Raw genomic sequence first — 19,058 nt, 5'->3', positions numbered from 1 at the left:
CGCAAACCAGCCAATAAGATGCCATGTTGAGTAGGTGACGGCAAGACAAAACTAACACCAAAAACCCATTGGCTTAACAATAAAGTGGCAAGGGGAATCACCAATAAAACCCTGTTACACTCCCCCCTGCTGAATTCCACTTGCAAAGAAAAATAATAAAAAATACAAAACGGCACTGTGCAAACATACCAGATACAGAAACACTCAACATATGTACAGAATAATCCAGAGAAAAAAAAAATAAATGGATATATTTTTATACTACCTAATAGAGAAACTAAAAGGTAAAGCTGTGTATACCAAGGATGCAGACCCTGCTTTAAATCAGTCACTAAATATTCCAGTCATTAGACTATTCTCCTTGAGAATTAGAGTGAAAAGCGGTTGATCAATCCCCTTAGCCCTCATAGGTAAACATGCCTGTTACATGTTAAGTACACTCAGTGACTTTAAAACATCCAAGTAATAAAATAAACTACCATAAGAGAGTTGATCATATCCGTCACATTACCATCTTGCAACCTCTAATCATGGTCACAATGATGTAAAAGCAAAACAAATAAAAGATGCCAATACCATTGACCCTCTATTCACATATTAAACCTTCAAGAGCTAACTGTCTGCTGATTCATAATCTCAATCAGTCTTGACACTGGTTTAAATAGTCTTCCTGCCCTTGACCTAATACGACCCCGACTACCTTCAACTGCATAAGGGGTAACAGTGTTGTGTACTGTTGCAATAGTGGGACTGTCAACACAGTCCGTCTGTAACTGATCAGGTAAGGAATGGTCTGAGTTTGGTAGGTCAGTACGGATATCGTAAGTAGACTGGTCAATTAGCTCACTCACTACACTGTTACGGTCTCGGTCAGATTCTTGAAGACTCTCTGACCGAGGCAGACCTTCCAGCTGCAGTATATCTCCCACCGAATCCAAAGGTGGAACATCCTGAGCATCCAAGGATCGCACATCACCCTCCAGTCTTGTGTCACCTGTTCCTTCAGAAGGCAATTCTGACACCCACACTCTTGTTCTGTACTCAGCATCATCATCCACTGCAGTGTCCATGGCAGCTGAGACCATAAGGCTGTCATTCATGCCCTCAGACTCTGTTAATCCAGACATGTCTGTTCCCTCATCAACGGCAGCATGGGGAAGAGGAAGGAAGTTGACTGGCATTATCAGGTTGCGATGTACCGTCTTCTCCCGTCCAGTGGAGCTGTTCTGAATCTTAAAAGTGTGGCTGTCAGCATTCAACCCAGTGACAAGGTAGACAGTATCCTCCCAACGGTCAGCGAGCTTCCGCTTTCCCCGCTCCCCCTTGTTAGCCAGCAACACTCGATCACCAATCTCCACTGGTGCTCCTCTGACTCTTCTGTCATAAAGGTCAGCATGCCTCTTCAACTGCTTCGCTGCAGATGCCTGTGCTGTATTCATGGCTTCTTTCAGATCTCTCCTCAAAGACTGAACAAACTGGTCATAGTCGACAACTTCTGGGTTCTCTATGACAGAGCCAAAGACTATGTCAACAGGCAGTCTTGGCGTCCTCCCAAACATTAGCAGGAAAGGGGCAAAGCCTGTGGTCTCGTGGATTGTACAATTGTACGCAAACGTGAGGGACTTCAGCGCCTGAGGCCATCTGTGCTTTGCTCTCTTTGGCAGGGCCCGGATCATGTTTCCCAACGTCCTATTCATCCTTTCGCAGGACCCGTTCCCCATCGGATGGTACGGCGTGGTGTGAGACTTCTGAACACCTGCAACACTCAACAGTTCGGCTATTAAAGCGCTCTCGAAGTTGGCTCCCTGGTCTGAGTGTATACGGCGAGGCATCCCGTAGACACAGAAATAGTTGTTCCACAACTGATGAGCTACTGACTTAGCAGACTGGTTTGGACACAAGAAGGCATGAGCCAATTTGGTAAAGTGGTCAGTAACAACGAGCACATCCAAGGACTTGTTTGAAGAATCTTCTGCAGACCAGAAGTCTATGCACACTAGTTCAAGAGGCTCAGTTGTTATTATGCTCTCAAGAGGAGCTCTTGCTTCCGGTTCAGGAGTCTTGCTCACGACGCATCTCCTGCAGCACTTCACATATGCTTTTACCTCCCTCTCCAGGCCATGCCAGAAGAACCTCTGTCTTGTCAGGTAGACTGTTCTCTGTTGGCCCTGGTGACCAGCTTCATCATGGACACCCTTCAACACCATTGCTTTCATGGAGGCTGGAACCACATACAGATACGTTTTCCTCTTTGTAACCACATTCCTTGAAACTCGATACAGTACACCCATCTTCATGGTCAACTTGTCCCAACTTCTGAGAAGACACAAAACCTCAACAGTCTCATGGGAACGCTCTCTCCGGGATGGCCTTCTCCCCCTCTCCACAAAGAAGATCACTCTGCTGATCACGTTGTCATCACGCTGCTTACTCATCAGTCGGTCGTGTGGCAGAACATCGACATCGGTCTGCTCTGATGGCATAACAGCCTGTGGAAGCTGTGGCAACAGCAGTGCATGTGAGCCCACTTCATCCCCCCAGCACCTGTGTGAATGAAGAACAGCTGCAACTTCATGTCTTGATAAAGCACCAGATGGGGGGTCAACAGTAGCCTGACAGCTAATGACCACTTCGTTAGAGTCAGAGGATTTGTCAAAGGGGTGGCTGGACCAGCGAAACACATCTTGCACTCTGTCTGTGCGCACAGCGTCGGCTTCAGCTAGTAAGGTCTCGTACGGGACCCTTGTCAGGCGATGGAGTGCACTGGGTCGTACGAAGGGCTCTCTGCTCAAAGCATCTGCAACAACATTTATTTTTCCAGGGATGTACTTGATGTCAAACTCGTACGGTGCCAGCTTGGCGACCCATCTCTGTTCACAAGCATCAAGCTTTGCTTTGGTCAGAATGTATGTCAAGGGATTATTATCCGTCCATACCGTGAACTGCTGTCCCCGTAGCCAGTGGTGGAACTTGTCACAGATAGCCCATTTCATGGCAAAGAACTCGAGCCTGTGCGCAGGATACCTCGACTGCGCATAACTGAGGGACTTGCTCGCGAAGGCTATAGGTCTCGCTGTAGCTCCCTGTTCCTGCACCTGGGACAGCACAGCACCTAAGCCATTGCTGGACGCATCCACCGAGAGTAGAAAGGGTTTTTCGAAGTTGGGGTGGGCCAACAAAACCTGGTCCAGTAAGGCTTGCTTTAGCTGGAATAAGGCCTGTCTGCATTCTGTTGTCCAGTCGGCAGCCGTCAACTTCCTGACAGGTGAGCGTCGCTTCTTTTTCCAGCGTGGAGCCTTGTGTCCAGTAGTCAATCCAAAGAGAGGCTTTGCAATGGTCGAGCAACCTTCAATGAACTGTTGATAATACACCACCATCCCAAGGAATGACCTCAATTTCTTCTGAGATGGAATGTCAGTGCCATCTTCCATTAGATCAGCTTCTGTTACTCCTGTAATGGCCCTCACCTTCTCAGGGTCTGTAGCTACACCATCCGCACTAATGATATGCCCCAGAAACTTCACAGACCTCTGCAGAAAGTTACACTTTTTTGGCGCCAACTTCAGGTTGTGAGCCTTGAGACGCTCAAAAACCATTTCCAGGCGCTGTAAAGCCAGATCTTCAGTGGGCGCATAGACCAAGACATCGTCAAGGTAACACAGCAGGCTAAGAAAGTTCTGATCTCCAAAGATGTTTAGCATCATCCTCATAAAGGTTGCAGGACTATTACATAACCCCTGTGGCATACGATTGTATTCGTACAATCCAAATGGCGACGTAAAAGCTGTGAATCTCCGGTCATCCTCATGCACTTCCACATTGTAGTAGCCAGAGGTAAGGTCCATTGTCGAGAAAAAGGCATTTCCACCTAAAGCAGCCAGTGCGTCAGCCTGGTGAGGGAGTGGGTGGGCGTCTTTGATGGTGCGAGCATTGAGCAAACGAAAATCAGTACAGAGTCTCAGGTCTCCAGACTTCTTCCATACAAGGACAAGGGGAGAGGCGAACTCACTACTAGACTTCCTTATGATTTCACGTTCTTCCATCTCATTCAATGCTTGTTTGAGTTTCTCATAATGATTTGGTGAAAGGCGTCGGTAGGGCATCCGAAAGGGTTTCTCATCACTCAGTTGAATGCGGTGAAGACATCCGGAAGCTTTTCCACAATCCAACTTGTGCCTGGAAAAAATAGACTGGTACTCAGCTATGAGCTGGATGAGTTTCTTCTTACCAGCAGGAGACGCTTGACAGGAGTTGACATCAATATCAGTCAAACCTAAGTCACGTAAGACCTCAGGCTCGCTTGAACTGTCAGGTCCGTCAGTATCGTGAAGTTGGCTGGAACCGTCATCAGTCAGTGTCAAGTCATCTTGGCAGTCAGTGAGTATATCAGCCGTTCTCTGCACTTGCTGCTGCAAAGCTGCTGATGAATCATCATTCACACACGAACAGTCAAAGTCCTCTAGAGCCATGCAAGGAAAGACATCGGCTAGAGTGGCGTTTCGTCTCAAAGTCACTGTCTTCTGAGAAGGGTTTATCACTCTAACAGGGAGCCACCCATCCCCCCGCAATAGAGCTACTGTCCTCCCTACCAGTATTGACCTTGGTGTTGACCTTGAACTGCTGGGCTCAATGAGAACAGCACTGCCCGCTGATAGATTCTGAGTGTTTCGTAGTCTGCCCCAGACTAAGTGCTCCTGCATAGGCTCTAGAGTCACCGCCCCTTTTAGTCTCACAGTTCCAACTTTGTCAGGTACTTCACTGTCTCTCCATCTCTCCACATTAGCCATCATATTGATTAGCTTGCTCTCCTCACCCCCGTCACACACAGGAGTATAAACCCTCTTCCAGAGATCTCCATCCGTCTTCAGGTGGCGAATCAAGTGCTTTAGGAGATTGCTGCCCAAGATGAGGTCATCACTCTGGCCTTCAACCACCAGTGTAGGCACGGCAACTCTACATCCGTACACCTCCATCTCCAGCTCACATACTCCCAAAGGCCTCGTCTTCAACCCACCACAACCAACCAAGACTACCTCTGTAGGACTCAATGATGGACTTTTCAACACTCCTGCACGCAACAGTTCAGGTAAGACCCTAGAGCTCAAGGTACAAGCCATGGATCCACTGTCAAGCATAGCTCTCACTTCTACTTCTCCTCCTATTAACACCTTGGCATAAAATAAATCATCATGTGCAGAAAGCCTCTGTGTGTTCTGCATTATGATACTCTTCTCAGTCTCCATTTCGTCACAAACACTTTTATATACAGACTCCAAATCAACAGCTCTCACCGATGGGGACTCTACAAAAGGCCCAACACTCTCCCCTTCTACATGCAGGCCTACTAGTTTTCCCGGAAGCTGAGCAGTGGTTACTGTAGGGACTCCACCAGCTGTGCTCAGAGCTGCGGCCTTGGGGCACTGAGAGCGTGCGTGGCCAGCTACATGACAAAGAAAGCAGAGGTGATTGGCCCTGCAGTGAAAGTAAGTATCATGTCCAGCATCCCCGCACACGTTACATGGCCCATTAGACTTCACTTTGCTCCTATTCCCTTTCTGGAACCTATGGTCAGACTGTTGTGGTCTCTGCTCCAGCACACGCTCCAGCATTGCAAGGATACGTTCCATCAGCTCAGCTGAGCCCTGAATAGTCTGGGCTGGGTAAGGCAACGTATTGGGTACTTCCATGATGGGCCTCACAGCAGGCATGGTGATCGGCATGACAGCACCAACTTCCTGCTTCATTGTTGTGATGGCTGGGATCACCTTAGATAAGTGAGAGTACCTCTGCTCCCTCCTGTATTCATCCAGCCTCTCATGAACATCTGCAGCAGTCCACTGCTGTAATGGCTTGCACTTAAAGATAAGGGACAGTTCAGCGTTAGGGCAATGTCTGATGAACATGACTGTGAGCTCACGAGATGGGTCTTCAACCCTTTTTTTCTGTCTCTTTAGACAATCTTCAGCAACCTCCATAGCCCTGTTCAGTCTGAGCCAATATTCAAATGGTTGTTCATCAGTCAGAGGTAATGTGGCATAAAAGTCAGCGAGGGGCATGCTTGAAAAAGCAGTGTCACTAAAATGTTGTTTCAGTATGTCAAAGATGGGACTCGGGCCTTTAGATAAATCAACGGAGGGATTGCTGCGTATGCCCACTTTAACAACATCACGGGCCCTTCCCATAAGCCTACCCATAACCTCAACAGCTTGGTCCATCACAGATACGCCCCTCTTACGCATGTAAACCATGACCATATCCTCCCACTCATGCACTGTGCACTTTTCAGAGCCATCCCCCCGAAAGTACACTGGTTCCCTGATATCAGACTTCAATACCAGGTTCAGGCCTGACACATCCAAACCCCTAGAGCTGCATGCATTCCCCATAACATTGTCCCCAACATGTCCAACAATTGCCTTTGACTCCAAACAGGAGGCAATGTTCTCCCCAATGGAATGACCAATCTGCTGTACTATGTCTGCTATGAAATCCATGGAGACCTCCCCACTCCCTGTATTTGGCAAAACTCTGTCATACACATCCTTGGGCGTTTCCATGGGTACACTATCATCAAAACTCCCAAAACCCTCCAGTTTAGGCATAGGTGTAGAAGCAACTGGAATTTTGCCTGAACCCCTACCAACAGATGGTGACAGATTAAATGACAGGAAACCCCTACCTCTCCCAACACCTTCCATTTTAACAATGGGAAATCAACACACTAATAAAAATGTAACTAGCAAAAAAAATGCATATATATATTTCTTTCTTTAACCTCACGTCAAAATCTAACCTATATCTAGTACACAGGTAAAACTCACCCTACTCATATCAGATATACATTAGAATTTCAAATAAACAAGTAACACAAAAGTTATATAGTTTATCTGTGAAGTGTCTCAGCCAGAGAAATCATCAATTTCGATAATAAAACGTTGGCGGCGCCCTCTTGTGGCGAAATGCGATATCGCACTATACTGCACCAGCAACGTCTTATCTGGTTCTTCAACGGCAACCACGGCGAAGTTCTGAGATGGAAATCCAGCGAAGGATGATCCGATCCAGAAGAACGGTCACGGCACCACTGTAACAGTACTCTTCTTGCGTTGTGTACAATCAATTCTCGACACGAACTCCAACGTGTAGCACCAGTCATGGAGATTTATTCTTTAACAATGTACCTGGTAGGAACAGCACAAAATTGCACGTCATGCAATGCACGGCTCACCATCCAACTCTGCACTCACGCACGCTGGTTTGGTGCTTGTTCACTGGGGCATGTAGTTACCAAAATAATACAATTACAATATAATATCTTTAACAATGTACCTGGTAGGAACAGCACAAAATTGCACGTCATGCAATGCACGGCTCACCATCCAACTCTGCACTCACGCACTGTACAAAATATATGAACCCCCCCCACCAGACACAGTAAGTTGCTAGCTAGTACTGGCGGGAATTCTTTACAACCAAAATGCACAACCAATATTCTCCAAAAAACACTGCATCTTATGTGTGATGTTCGAATAACATTTACAAACAAATGTATATAAATTGTACACTTAAATCATTACTTGGGAGTATAAAAATCACTTTTGACGTACAGTGCTTTGCAACCAACAACTTACCGCTGGTTTGGTGCTTGTTCACTGGGACGATTCTAACTGAAACATCCTCCCTCGTAAGCAAGCTACGCAAACCAGCCAATAAGATGCCATGTTGAGTAGGTGACGGCAAGACAAAACTAACACCAAAAACCCATTGGCTTAACAATAAAGTGGCAAGGGGAATCACCAATAAAACCCTGTTACACCTGTGCTATGATGTTATTCATCCCACATCGATAAGACCACAGATGGCCCCTAGACCTAGCCATCTGAGTGTTCAATGTTCAGAGGTGTGTCCACCCTCTCCTCAGATTTAGGTTTTGCTTTTCCCAGGCCCTACTTAGGCGTATTTATGGTGACAACACCCTCAAACTCCCCTCCTCACCCTCTGTCCAGACCTGGGTTCAAATACTATTTTAATTAATTTCAAATACTTTAGCTGTGCTTGATTGAGTTTGCCTATTGCAATGGAAGCACAAAAAAGTCCCGAAAGCATAAACCCCACCCACCTGGCACTATAGGCAGGAAAGAGCAAAGGTTTACAATATTTGAAATATTTAAAATTGTGTTTGAACCCAGATCTTCTACTGTCCTTTCCTGGCCCAGCCATGTAGTCTCATAACCCAGTAGCCCAACGCTGGAGGCTATGACACACAGCTCCACACTAATACGACCTTGGGGATATTAATATTATATCCTAGATGGAAAATTGCCTGTCACTTCATCATAGTTTCCTAGCTAACTCTGCACGGGAGTTGTGTCCACTGAATACAAATGGGGGAACAAGACCAAGTGTGAGCTAATGATATTTCATTTGTATAGGATGACATTGAAACAACACATTTGTTTAGATAAAACTCATTTGATGGCGATGGCGTCGTCATCCCCTCTCCGTGCTCTGTGATAGGTTAACTAGTAATGAAGAGAACACTTTTGGGCTAATTAGCACTGCAGCTGTCAGTGGAATTGGCAGGTCTGGAGCAGAGCAGAGCAGAGCATGGTTGAGTCACAAATGGCACCTTATTCCCTATATAGTGCACTACTTTTGACCAGGTCCCATAAGACTCTGGTCAAAGGTAGTACAAGGTAGTACACTATGTAGAGAATAGGGTGACATTTAGGACTCACACGTGGTTCTAAAACCACACAGATGGGATTCATTGGTTGAGAGAATCTAAATCATTCTCAACCAATTGTTGATGTGAAATTATGGTGTAAATTAGAAATGTAAGGACAATCATAGAATCAAGCTGCGTGCAGCATTGTACGCTTGTTAGTTTGTGTTTGTGTGCATGCATGAGTGTGTCTGTGTGTCTGGGGGATGGTTAACTCACTGACACATCATACTGGGGTGAGATCTGGTTGTGCCGTATTGATCTACATTGCCTCTCAGACATTGTCTCATCAAGCCACCGAACGGCATTAGCCTGTGATTGAAAATTCCTTTAAAGTTAACTGCTGGAAAGGTGATTGATTGGGCAGACAGTTAATTTAATTATCCTCTAATGCACATTCATAAAACAGATCAATAATCAAATAATTTCACTGATTATGATATGTAATAAAACATGGGTTCTAGGATGAAATGCCTATAGTCATCATAGGGATATGTTTAGATGTTCTTCTTCATGTGACAAAGTATACATTGGAAGATCCATTGTGGCTCTGCATCAAGGATATTGGACACACAGGTTTCAGCTGTTTAGACTTGATCTCTTGTTAAATGCAAATGAGCACAGTTAAAAGCATCTCCAGCAAGCTCATTATCAGAGATCTAATGAAGACCTAACACAAGGGAAAGAGGTGGAAGAGGAAAGAGTAGCTACAACCTCTGGTCAGACACTTGTTTGTGGCCATAGATTTCTCTGGGATTTTTATAGTCTCAACATTGTCTCTTGGTCTCATTTGAAACATCTATTGACCTTGTGTTGCATTGATCAAAGCTTGAGACTCTTCAACAGAGAGGTATTGAACACTTGTTTGACAAGGTTCTGTCAAACGGTGTTGTCATGGCGACGAGCGGCAGCTAAACAAGGCAGTGCTGATGCTTTTGTGTGGTGCAGAAAGACAGTAAATGACAAAATCTTTATGATATTTTTCCATTAAGAGAGCTGCAGCTGTGTTTGTAATGATTACTAATGTCATTAATTGCGCTCAGTTTTAGCTCATAGAGGCTTATAATGATGCCAGCATACACAGCTACTGTATAATGCTCATGGTGCTTTTGGGTTTTCTGTTCTGTTCTGAGTGCGTCCAGCAGAGGACAGCCAGACATTGATCCTCGTATCCACTTTAATAATCCCTCTATGATTCACTTCCACTTTCATGAAGAACACAGTAATTGAGATGTATCCATTTACATCAGTTGGGTCTCAGTGTTTTTTTCTCCTTCCACCATCTTCCTCCAACCTTACACAATAGAAGCACTTGAGGCAAACTCAATTTGGCAAATACATTAAGGCCAAGTTACCCACACCACTGTGTGTGTCTGTCTAATCACCAGGTGTTTGGGGAGCCTGGTAATGCCACTCCCTATGGTGGATTGTGCACAAGCATCTTGACAAGGGCAAAGGTGAAGGGATGACAAGAGCTCTGTAGCTCCCAAGCACAAAATAGCAGTGGTTAGATCATCACACTGGGCTTAACTGAATAGGAAAAACATGGGTCAGAAAATGAAGGGTGATTCACTCTGACCAGTCCACTGACCAATAAATAAATCAACCAATCAACTGTAGCTAGTCGATATCTTATCCCTTTATCATTACATTCTGAATCATTAGATTCCTGCTCTGCCTTTCTTTCCTAAACTGTAAGGTAGAAGCATGGCCAGAAGCATTTCTTGGTTTTTAAAATTTGGGGCTTGGTGGAAGTTAACAATTAACCTGATGGCAAAGGACATGTTTTCTCTGTAGAAGGCAGCAGGGATTGTACAAGCATCATGGTGCTATAAATATTTGAGAGCACAAAAGAGCAATAGACTGATGCAGCATAGGTGTTCTGACATCTGTTCAGACAACTCAACAGAGAGTGAACGCTATCTTCTGAGATGTTCATATTCACAACACACACAACAGACGCTATCTTCTGAGATGTTCATATTCAGAACACACACAACAGACTCTATCTTCTGAGATGTTCATATTCACAACACACACAACAGACTCTATCTTCTGAGATGTTCATATTCACAACACACACAACAGACTCTATCTTCTGAGATGTTGATATTCACAACACACACAACAGACTCTATCTTCTGAGATGTTCATATTCAGAACACACACAACAGACTCTATCTTCTGAGATGTTCATATTCACAACACACATAACAGACTCTATCTTCTGAGATGTTCATATTCACAACACACACAACAGACTCTATCTTCTGAGATGTTCATATTCACAACACACACAACAGACTCTATCTTCTGAGATGTTGATATTCACAACACACACAACAGACTCTATCTTCTGAGATGTTCATATTCAGAACACACACAACAGACTCTATCTTCTGAGATGTTCATATTCAGAACACACACAACAGACTCTATCTTCTGAGATGTTCATATTCACAACACACACAACAGACTCTATCTTTTGAGATGTTCATATTCAGAACACACATAACAGACTCTATCTTCTGAGATGTTGATATTCAGAACACACACAACAGACTCTATCTTCTGAGATGTTCATATTCACAACACACACAACAGACTCTATCTTCTGAGATGTTCATATTCAGAACACACACAACAGACTCTATCTTCTGAGATGTTCATATTCAGAACACACACAACAGACTCTATCTTCTGAGATGTTCATATTCAGAACACACACAACAGACTCTATCTTCTGAGATGTTCATATTCACAACACACACAACAGACTCTATCTTCTGAGATGTTCATATTCACAACACACACAACAGACTCTATCTTCTGAGATGTTCATATTCAGAACACACACAACAGACTCTATCTTCTGAGATGTTCATATTCAGAACACACATAACAGACTCTATCTTCTGAGATGTTCATATTCACAACACACACAACAGACTCTATCTTCTGAGATGTTCATATTCAGAACACACACAACAGACTCTATCTTTTGAGATGTTCATATTCAGAACACACATAACAGACTCTATCTTCTGAGATGTTCATATTCACAACACACACAACAGACTCTATCTTCTGAGATGTTCATATTCACAACACACACAACAGACTCTATCTTCTGAGATGTTCATATTCAGAACACACATAACAGACTCTATCTTCTGAGATATTCATATTCATGAGATGAGAACATAAGCGATGACAAGAGCTACTGCCATGACCTTTGACTCTCAACAGGGGGAAATATCCCTGAAGGACCAAACACATTTCACCCATTGGTTGTTTTCATACAATTATTCATCTTTTACTTCATATCTTCAAAGGATAGTTTTGTAACCACAGTAGTTTAAGAAGAAGAAATTGTTGATATTTTTAAAAAAATTCTCCAAAATCATAATTTGTTTCCAAAGTTTAATCAGGACCGAAATATCTTTATTTTCCAGTTACTACAGTAACCTAACCAACCTTCAGATCTGTCAGATCTGTGTAGGAAAGACCTTATCCCTGTTTTCTTCCTTTAACTCTCAATCTGACGGAGAGAAGTTGTCCTTCCCCATCCCCGTCCAGGCATCACTGTTGCCATGCTTATTACATTCTGTCAAAACCTGCTCCCTCCTAAAGCTAGTTAGAACTGCCGTTATGGTATAATACTGTCTGTTCTTCTCCACAATGTCGTCCTTCTACATTATCTCTCTGTCAACCTTGACTGGAGAAAAGCCATTTATTTTACATGGCCTTGATAATGAACAATATATGTTATCGTCTGTTCTAAAATTGTCATGCTTTTTAGAATGCGTTCATTGGCAGAGAGAGCATCTACTTCATTAGCGTTGAAGTTCAGAGCTGGTTATTGAAATCCATTAGGAGGATGTAAAATGGATCTGATGGTAAATATAAGTGAATTTCATGGAAGCAGGGGAAGGTTCTTCAACCACATGTACATTTGTCCCTGACAGACAAACAATGGTGTGCGTGCATGAATATCTCTCTGTGTGTTCACCAGAGTACCGAGTGTGTGTTTGTGTGCACGTCCACACACTCATGCGCTCATGTTTGTGTAGCATATGTAACACACACACACACACACACACACACACACACACACACACACACACACACACACACACACACACACACACACACACACACACACACACACACACACACACACACACACACACACACACACACACACGGCTTGCTGTGTGCAGTAATATCCATTAAATTTATTGTGCTGCAATTCCCAGTCCCTCCAGTTTCGCCTGAGGTGGACTATATTACATTTCATCACAGTTTCATTTTCTCCTGCAGATGAGAAATGGGGGTGCTGTTGCAGTAATGTAGCATGTATGTGTTAAATCAAATCTCTAATCAAATCAAACACACACAACTCATGGCGTTTGTGCTGTGGGGGCCTGGCGAAATGAAACACCATCTGTTATCACATCAAGACTGCCTTATTAGAACATCAAATCCAACAGACACTGTGATGACAACAAGGATAATGAATACGAGAGGTAATGGAATGTGATCAGAGGATAGGCTTGAACAGTGGGAGACCATGGCTCCTTCCCAGTTCAGACATAATACCACACCCCACCTTTCCACTGTGCACTGGAGTGTTCACTCACATGCTGTCACTGTCAGCGATACCGTTTGGAAATGGATATTGATCCAGTTTATTTGGCTGTTGATGGAAGGGATTTTATTTGAGGAGATTGAGTGGTGAAAGTGTAGAACCTCAAATAAAACTATAATATTATTCATGACACATCATCACAAGAAATGTGGTATTCTCACACAATATACTGATTTTAATACCAAAATTAGGTTTTGTTCTTAGTGATTTCTTGGCCCTAGCCCATAGTGAGTTGTTTCCATCCAGACCCACCTCAGGCCATGATGGTGATACAGCCATTCTCAAATGACTGTGATGGAGACGTGTTTATTTATTTACAATAAATCCCTGTCTGGCATCAGACTGACGCTCTAGCCTGAAGGGAATGGTCCAACAGATCCCACCTCCTGCTTATAGACTACTGTACCAGTACTTTATATACTGTAACTGTATATCATAGGACTCATTCTAAATACCCAACAACAGGTGGCTGGATTACCAACATGGCTCTGCAGCTAATAATACCAAGGACTCAATGTATCGTTTTCCTCATGGACAATGGCCAAACATTGCTAAGGGGGACATAGTGGACACAGTACTCAAGTGTTGATAGGAAGACTACTGATTGAAGAAGCTAAATTAATAGCTGTCTTAGCAAACGATGCATTGTTTGTACATATTGTTTTTCAATTAGCTTATTCAGTCACTAGTCTTCCTATGAACACTGGAGTACTATGTCCATCAGTCTTTGCTTCCTTTGTTTTTGATTGAAGGAAGAGCGCTTGATCTTCAACGAGGAAGCAAAGGAAAACCGGGTAGAAAGAAGAGAAAAAAGAAAAAACACGAGATAGAAAGGGAGAATATATAAAGAGAATATATATTCTGTGGCTTACTTTGTCAATTTGAGAGTGCCATCTCCAGACAGTCATTAAGTAAGTTCTGTTGTGGTTTTAATTATCAACAGTAAAGCAATCTGTTAATAATTACAAACATTTGCTTGTAGCAATTACAAACAGTGGCTGGTAGCAGTTTAATGTGCCCGCTCCGCTCTAATCTCGACTGTAATTAGAGCACACACAGGCAGAGCTCTGGAAGAGTTGCTGCTCAGCTCCCAGACAAACAAGACACGACTGAAATTCCCATTATATCAAACTACCTGACGCCTCAGGCTCTCTCTCTCTCTCTCTCTCTCTCTCTCTCTCTCTCTCTCTCTCTCTCTCTCTCTCTCTCTCTCTCTCTCTCTCTCTCTCAATTCAATGGCTTTATTGGCATGGGAAACATGTTTACATTGCCAAAGCAAGTGAAATAGATATTAAACAAAAGTGAAATAAACAAAAATTAACAGTCAACATTACACTAGCAGAAGTTCCAAAAGATTAAAGACATTTCAAATGTCATATTATGTCTATACACAGTGTTGTAATTATGTGCAAATAGTTAAAGTACAAAAGGGAAAATAAATTAACATGGGTTGTATTTACAATGGTGTTTTTTCTTCACTGGTTGCCCTCTTCTTCTTTTTTTTTAAACCTTTTTTTTTAAAGTCAGTTTACTTCAACCTTTTTTTAAAGTCAGTTAAGAACAAATTCTTATTTACAATGATGGCCAACTGGGGAACAGTTGGTTAACTGCCTTGTTCAGGGACGCATTCTGTCTCCTAGAGATGAACGTACTTTGGTGCAAAAAGTGCAAATCAATCCCAGAACAACAGCAAAGTACCTTGTGAAGATGCTGGAGGCAACAGGTACTAAAGTATCTATATCCACAGTAAAACGAGTCCTATATCAACATAACCTGAGAGACCGCTCAGCAAGAAAGAAGCCACTGCTCCAAAACCACCATAATAAGCCAGACTACGGTTTGCAAATGCACATGGGGACAAAGATTGTACTTTTTGGAGAAATGTCCTCTGGTCTGATGAAACAAAAATAGAACTGTTTGGTCATAATGACCATCGTTATGTTTGGAGGAAAAAGGGGGAGGTTTGCAAGCCGAAGAACACCATCCCAACCATGGAGCACGGGGGTGGCAGCATCATGTTGTGGGGGTGCTTTGCTGCAGGAGGGACTGGTGCACTTCACAAAATAGATGGCATCATGAGGTAGAAAAATTATGTGGATGTATTGAAGCAACATCTCAAGACATCAGTCAGGAAGTTAAAGCTTGGTTGCAAATGGGTCTTCCAAATAGACAATGACACCAATCATACTTCCAAAGTTGTGGCAAAATAGCTTAAGGACAATAAAGTCAAGGTATTGGAGTGGCTATCACAAGCCCTGACCTCAATCCTATAGAAAATGTGTGGGCAGAACTGAAAAAGCGTGTATGAGCAAGGAGGCCAACAAACCTGAATCAGTTACACCAGCTCTGTCAGGAGGAATGGGCCAAAATTCACCCAACTTATTGTGGGAAGCTGGTGGAAGGCTACCTGAAACGTTTGACCCAAGTTAAACTATTTGAAGGCAATGCTACCAAATTGTAATTGAGTGTATGTAAACCTCTGACCCACTGGGAATGTGATGAAAGAAATAAAAGCTGAAATAAATCATACTCTCTACTATTATTCTGACATTTCACATTCTTAAAATAAAGTGGTGATCCTAACTGACCTAAGACAGGGAATTTTTACTAGGATTAAATGTCAGGAATTGTGAAAAACTGAGTTTAAATGTATTTGGCTAAGGTGTATGTAAACTTCTGACTTCAACTGTATCTCTAGGAACTCCACTTACCAGACATAAAGTGAAATGTATCCCTCGCTATCAAATAAACATCTGAATCCAACTTTTGTTCAAACCGCACCATATTCCTGCTGTGTGGGAAGTCTCTTGTGAAGTACGTGGTCTAATGACAGCCCGCTGTCTAACTTGGTAGGAACAGTGGCAACCTGTCATTCAGGGCCGATGGATGACGGGTCACCACTTTTTTGTCCAAACTGAGATGTACAAACTATGGCATAAGAGGACGAGGAGCGGATAAGACGCAATCCATAATTTAGATTAAGATATTAATGAGCGAGCTAGGACGGACGTAGTCAATATAACTATTTGTTCAGAACTTTTGAAATGTACAGCGACAGAATTCAGAACATGGGCCGTTCTTACAGTATTCTCCCTGTCAGAACTGTAGGATAAATAAATGGGGCATATAAGCAGACAATGAATCTTACAATATTCAATGATGACATTACTCTAAAATAGGGTAGGCTACATGTGCACCACCAAGTCAGAACTGTAGGCTAAATTATGAGGGGAAAGGGGACCAAATTATTAGGGTGAGGCACATGGACTACTAACAGCTATCTACACAACATAAACTTAGTTTTGCTTTCTTAGCTACAGTATACAAATCTCCCTGGCATATTACATCATTAATACAGCAGCAAACAATACTTTTTTTGGACTAATCTTGTTGTACTGTGCTCACTTGAACAGGATGGTGGCGCGGTGGTCCTTCGTGGGCTAATTTTGTCATCAAACTTTGGCATCAAAGTCTGGCATTTTCTGAATTTATGGTGCTTTCAAGACAACTGGGAAAAACATGGTTGAATCATGACATTAGTGATCTTCAGGTTAGAGCTCTAGAAAGAGGCCCGAGTTCCCCGACATGGAATTCCAAATTGGATGACCGTTGAAAACTTATTTTCCCAGTCGGATCTCGTTTTTTTCAGAGTTCCCAGTATTTTTTTTTACTCACCGAAGTCTGAGATTTCCCAGATCCTAGTTTCCAGTTGTCTTGAAAGCTGCAGAAGTCATGCTGGATTGACCGCATGGCCAATGTTGAATGTTTATCCTTTTAAGCTTGGAAAAGAGACCCTTATACCCAGACTTGGACCACACATCCGCTCCACTGAATAGCAGGCTACTGATTGCTTTGCAATGCTTGCAGTTAGCCACTGATTCCTTCCAAACCACTCATTGTTGAATTTGCGATTTCCAACTTGTTGTGAAATGTCCAATGGCCAATGAGCACCGATACATTTTATCTATAATTTCTCTTCATAATTTCTCTTCATACGACAAGGATTGAAAAGGATTTGCCAGTAGATTGTCGACCTGATTCATGATTCTTAGCTTGCTAGCTAAGATTTTGAAAGTATGATGTCCAATCAAAGCTACTGTAGATTTAACATGATTTGACGTAATTCTATCTGTGGGCAATGACCTTGAGCCTTCTTGGGTGGGCACTTCAAATGTAACTCTATGGCAGCACCCAAGGGGCTTGAATTTTCAAGCTACTTCTGTATATTTTGCGGTGACGTATTGTCCCCATTATTGACAGAATACTGAGCCAATCACAGCGCAACTGGAGAACATTACCAACCCCTACGGTCCGTATTTTCCGTTGGCTGCCCCACCACCACAGAAAGCACTGAGCTGGCTGAAACCCCTGCATTTTGGAGCTGCCTTACAAAAGAAAACAAAAAAGAGACCATGTTTGTATGCAGCTTTATTAACTCAATAATATATATTCTTTTACATTGTTTGTAAACTGATATGTGACAGATTTTAATGCCAAAATAACATGCAAAACAGGCACTAAACAGGTGGGGCTCAAAATAGGTGGGGCTCAGCCCCAACAGCCCTGAATGACGGGTCCCCATTGTTCCTACCAAGTTAGACAGCCGGGCTGCCATTAGACCACAAGCTTCACACGAGAATTCCTACACAGCAGGAATATGGTGCAGTTTGAACAGAAGTTGGATTCAGATGTGTATTTGATAGCGAGGGATACATTTCACTTTATGTCTGATAAGCAGAGTTCCTAGAGATTATACATATGCTTTGTTGACAGGAAACATTTTTTGGGGTGAAGCCGGTTATATTGTGGGATGGATATTTTCCGTCGCCAACCACCAGAACAATGGCCAACTCAGGGAGTCCAACCAATACACAGACTCCCGATGTTGTGTCACAAAGCTATAAACCAACCATAACCTAGAGTGCATGTGTATCCATCTTCCCTGTGTAATCACTGAATCAGTTTAGCAGTAGCAGCAGAAGGTCTGTAAGGCAGAGAGGGGAACATTGACTGTTCTGTTTTAATCAGATGGTCTTATGTCAGGATCAGATGTGTTACAGAGTCAGGTCCTCTCCTCTCCCCTCCTCCACTGCAACCACAACAGCCATTTCAGCATCACAGAGAGAGGGGGTTGGGGGAGCAAACGGCTTGACAAGCCTGGATCTGTGTCTATCATTCATGTATCTGCAATGCATCCCCCTACATGCCAAGTGCACGTCTAGCTACGGCTCTCCAAAGTCAGCTCTGGGATGTTGTGTCAAGCTGCATTGTCAAGCTGAATTTGAGAAGATGTTGTGGTGTGGAAAAAAGAAAAACAAGAAATAGAAGATATCCTAGGTTGTGTACTGAGCTGAGCTGAGCTTGCTGTCTTGACAGTTATTTGAGTTTCATTCATGTGTCCCTGCTTGTGTGTTTCTGATTGGGGTATATTACTGTTCAAGGAGTAGATTTGATTATTTTGTGTGCAAATACATGTACATACAAACAAGCATACATACAGACACGCACTTACTGTACAGGCAGACACACACACACACACACACACACACACACACACACACACACACACACACACACACACACACACACACACACACACACACACACACACACACACAGTAATAATAATAGCTCAGTGGGGTACATCTTTCACTGTCACTAAAAGCCCATTCTGGTCTGTCT

At 43.2% G+C, this 19,058-nt stretch overlaps 1 protein-coding gene across 1 annotated transcript in view; it reads right to left on the bottom strand.

Annotated features, from left to right (window-relative positions):
- Positions 1-397: 397 nt before the first annotated feature.
- The window catches only part of LOC120024791, a 196,511-nt gene continuing 177,850 nt past the window's right edge, over positions 398-19,058 (bottom strand). Inside the window, exons 7-9 of the mRNA XM_038969077.1 lie at positions 5,519-5,855; positions 863-4,420; positions 398-420 (exon numbers count right to left, since the gene is read on the bottom strand). Coding sequence (XP_038825005.1) covers positions 398-420; positions 863-4,420; positions 5,519-5,855 — 3,918 coding nt within the window. The remainder of the gene's footprint in view (positions 421-862; positions 4,421-5,518; positions 5,856-19,058) is intronic.

Source organism: Salvelinus namaycush, chromosome 30 (genome assembly GCF_016432855.1).
Source record: "Salvelinus namaycush isolate Seneca chromosome 30, SaNama_1.0, whole genome shotgun sequence".
In the NCBI taxonomy this organism is placed as follows: domain Eukaryota; kingdom Metazoa; phylum Chordata; class Actinopteri; order Salmoniformes; family Salmonidae; genus Salvelinus; species Salvelinus namaycush.
Note: the sequence above shows the minus strand (reverse complement) of the source record. Positions and strands in the feature narration are given on the sequence as shown.